Consider the following 2,500-nt stretch of genomic DNA (forward strand, 5'->3'; position numbering starts at 1 on the left):
AGACACCACTTGAATGAAACCAAACATACAAAACACATCTAATCCACCACTCCACAGAACACACACACAGACACACACAAAACCTTATCTGCGCATCACCACCCACACATCGGTCACCTGAAAGCAGGTGGGCCCTGGCTTGCCCGGCGGGATGTCGGCCTGGTAGAAGACCTTGAGTTCAGGCACGAGGGCTATGACCGTCTTGATGACCAGCGCAATGATGTCGGACCAGACGCGCTTCACGTCGGCGCCCTTGGCGGCCAGTCGACAGAGCACGCTGGAGAACGTCCGCTTGCTGCCCGTGCTGCGGCTGTCGGAGTGGACGAAGTTCCCGCTCTGCACGTTCAGCGAGTAGTTGGTCAGGTGCATGAAGACTCGGTGCAGGTTCTTGGCGCTGGGTTCCTGGTAGGGTTCCGTGCAGAACCGCGACAGGCCCTCCTTGGCCACGTAGATCTCCAGCGGCTCCAGGGAGCGCACGAGCACGTAGAGTCGCACGTCGAACTTCAGCTTGTCGATCAGCAGGGGGCGCTGCATGTACTCCTGCACCACGGCCTGCCGGACCGCGCCGGACCCGCCCACGCCCACGCCGCCCGCCGCCATGGAGCGCAGGTCCGAGGGGTCGCGGATCAGGTAGATGCCGTCGCCCTGGGAACCGCTGTCCGGCTTGACGATGAAGGTCGGCCGCGGCGAGGAAGGGTCGCAGTCCTTGGCCAGGCGGATCTGAGACGGGAAGAAAGAAATGGAGGAACAGGAGGATGAGGAGAGGAAGACGAAGAAGAGGAAGAACAGGGAGAGGAAGGGGGGGAGGAGAAGAGGGAGAGGAAGGGGAGGAGGAGAAGAAGAGGGAGAGGAAGATGAGGAGGAGAAGAGGGAGAGGAAGATGAGGAGGAGAAGAGGGAGAGGAAGGGGAGGAGGAGAAGAGAGAGAGAGGAAGATGAGGAGGAGAAGAGAGAGAGGAAGATGAGGATGAGGAGAGAAAGACGAAGAAGAGGAAGAAGAGGGAGAGGAAGGGGAGGAGGAGAAGAAGAAAAAATAGTAGAAGAGGAAGCAGAAGATGAAAAAGAATAATAAAGAAGAGAGGAGAAAAAGAAAAAGGGAGAGAACAGGGGGATGAAGTTAGAGAAGCAGAAGAAGAAGAGAGGAGAAAAAGAATACATTTGCATAAAAGAGTTGAAAAAGGGAGAGAACAGGGGGATGAAGTTAGAGAAGCAGAAGAAGAAGAGAGGAGAAAAAGAATACATTTGCATAAAAGAGTTGAAAAAGGGAGAGAACAGGGGGATGAAGTTAGAGAAGCAGAAGAAGAAGAGAGGAGAAAAAGGATAATTAAGAGGTCAAAACAGAGAGCCAGAGGAGGAGGAGGACAGCGAATCAATACTCGGGAGCATTCAGGGCTGGACTGATGTGCACGGACTCACACACTTGTAGACCACACACACTGCAATAAGGATGCCTGACGCACCCACACTGTGAAGCACCAGAGCCCAGACGGAGATCCCATCAACCTCCCGTTGTTCCATTACAAACATCCATTCAGCCCTGTTGGCCTCCGCAACAACACAAATGACAAACGACTCCTCCGACTCACACAAGCAGAGGTCTCGCACATAATCACTGCAGGGAGCCGCCACGCGCCGTGGAACAGCTTCAATTTAAAAGTCCTTTTGTTAGACTGGAGTAATTGCAATCAGAGAGAGCACAAAGGCAGAAGCGTCCACACAAAGATTCTAATCAGAAGACACGCTCCGGTCGGAGGAGACGAGGAGCGCAGTGGGAACGGCCCGCGTTTCACAGAGCTTCACTCTGGCGCAGTTTACGAATAATCAAACGGATGATCAGCAGCGATGAGTTAAACAAGAAAACACATCGTGACTCAGCAGCCTGCAACACACACACACACACACACACACACACGCGCACACACACACGCACGCACACCACACACACACGCACAGACACACACACACACACACACACACACACACACAGGCAAACATTTTACTTCTTTATTTGTGTCCACAATTCAGAATAGATATAGATATGGACACAAATTTGACAGGTGAAATAACTGTTATGACAAGATCCAGTCATGTGACTCTGTTGACAATAACAAAGTTTGCTCTTTTAATAAACATTGAGGACCTTGGCGACTGACTCCTGTAAGAACTCATCCCTTGTGCCTGAAGATCCTCTCAGTGCCTAAACCTGTCTCCCCCTATGAGAGTGCCATTGGCTCCCATCGCTGTATCATTCCCTGCTACCTACAGTACACACCACAGTGTCACACTGCTGCCCCCTACAGGCCTGCATGGGAACTACTCGAGATATTCTCCAATACTGCACAGCTCGTCAAACTGCATTTACTGATAACGATCCAATCAGGGAGCTTCGCCAGGCGTCGTTTCCATCCCTAAAACAACAGCGAGATTCGGGTGTGATGACTACTTGGCAATTACGTGACAACATCGTCCATGTGTGCGTTTTAATCAAATTTTAATTAAAA

The 2,500-nt window shown here is 51.8% G+C and overlaps 1 protein-coding gene across 2 annotated transcripts in view; it reads right to left on the minus strand.

Annotated features, from left to right (window-relative positions):
• Positions 1-2,500, minus strand: part of ttll11 (tubulin tyrosine ligase-like family, member 11) — a 43,801-nt gene that overhangs the window by 27,199 nt on the left and 14,102 nt on the right. For both annotated transcript variants that reach the window (XM_042058881.1, XM_042058880.1), the window contains exon 4: positions 118-720. In XM_042058881.1, the coding sequence (XP_041914815.1) occupies positions 118-720 (603 nt within the window). The remainder of the gene's footprint in view (positions 1-117; positions 721-2,500) is intronic.

This window comes from Alosa sapidissima, chromosome 13 (assembly GCF_018492685.1).
Source record: "Alosa sapidissima isolate fAloSap1 chromosome 13, fAloSap1.pri, whole genome shotgun sequence".
NCBI classification, from domain to species: domain Eukaryota; kingdom Metazoa; phylum Chordata; class Actinopteri; order Clupeiformes; family Clupeidae; genus Alosa; species Alosa sapidissima.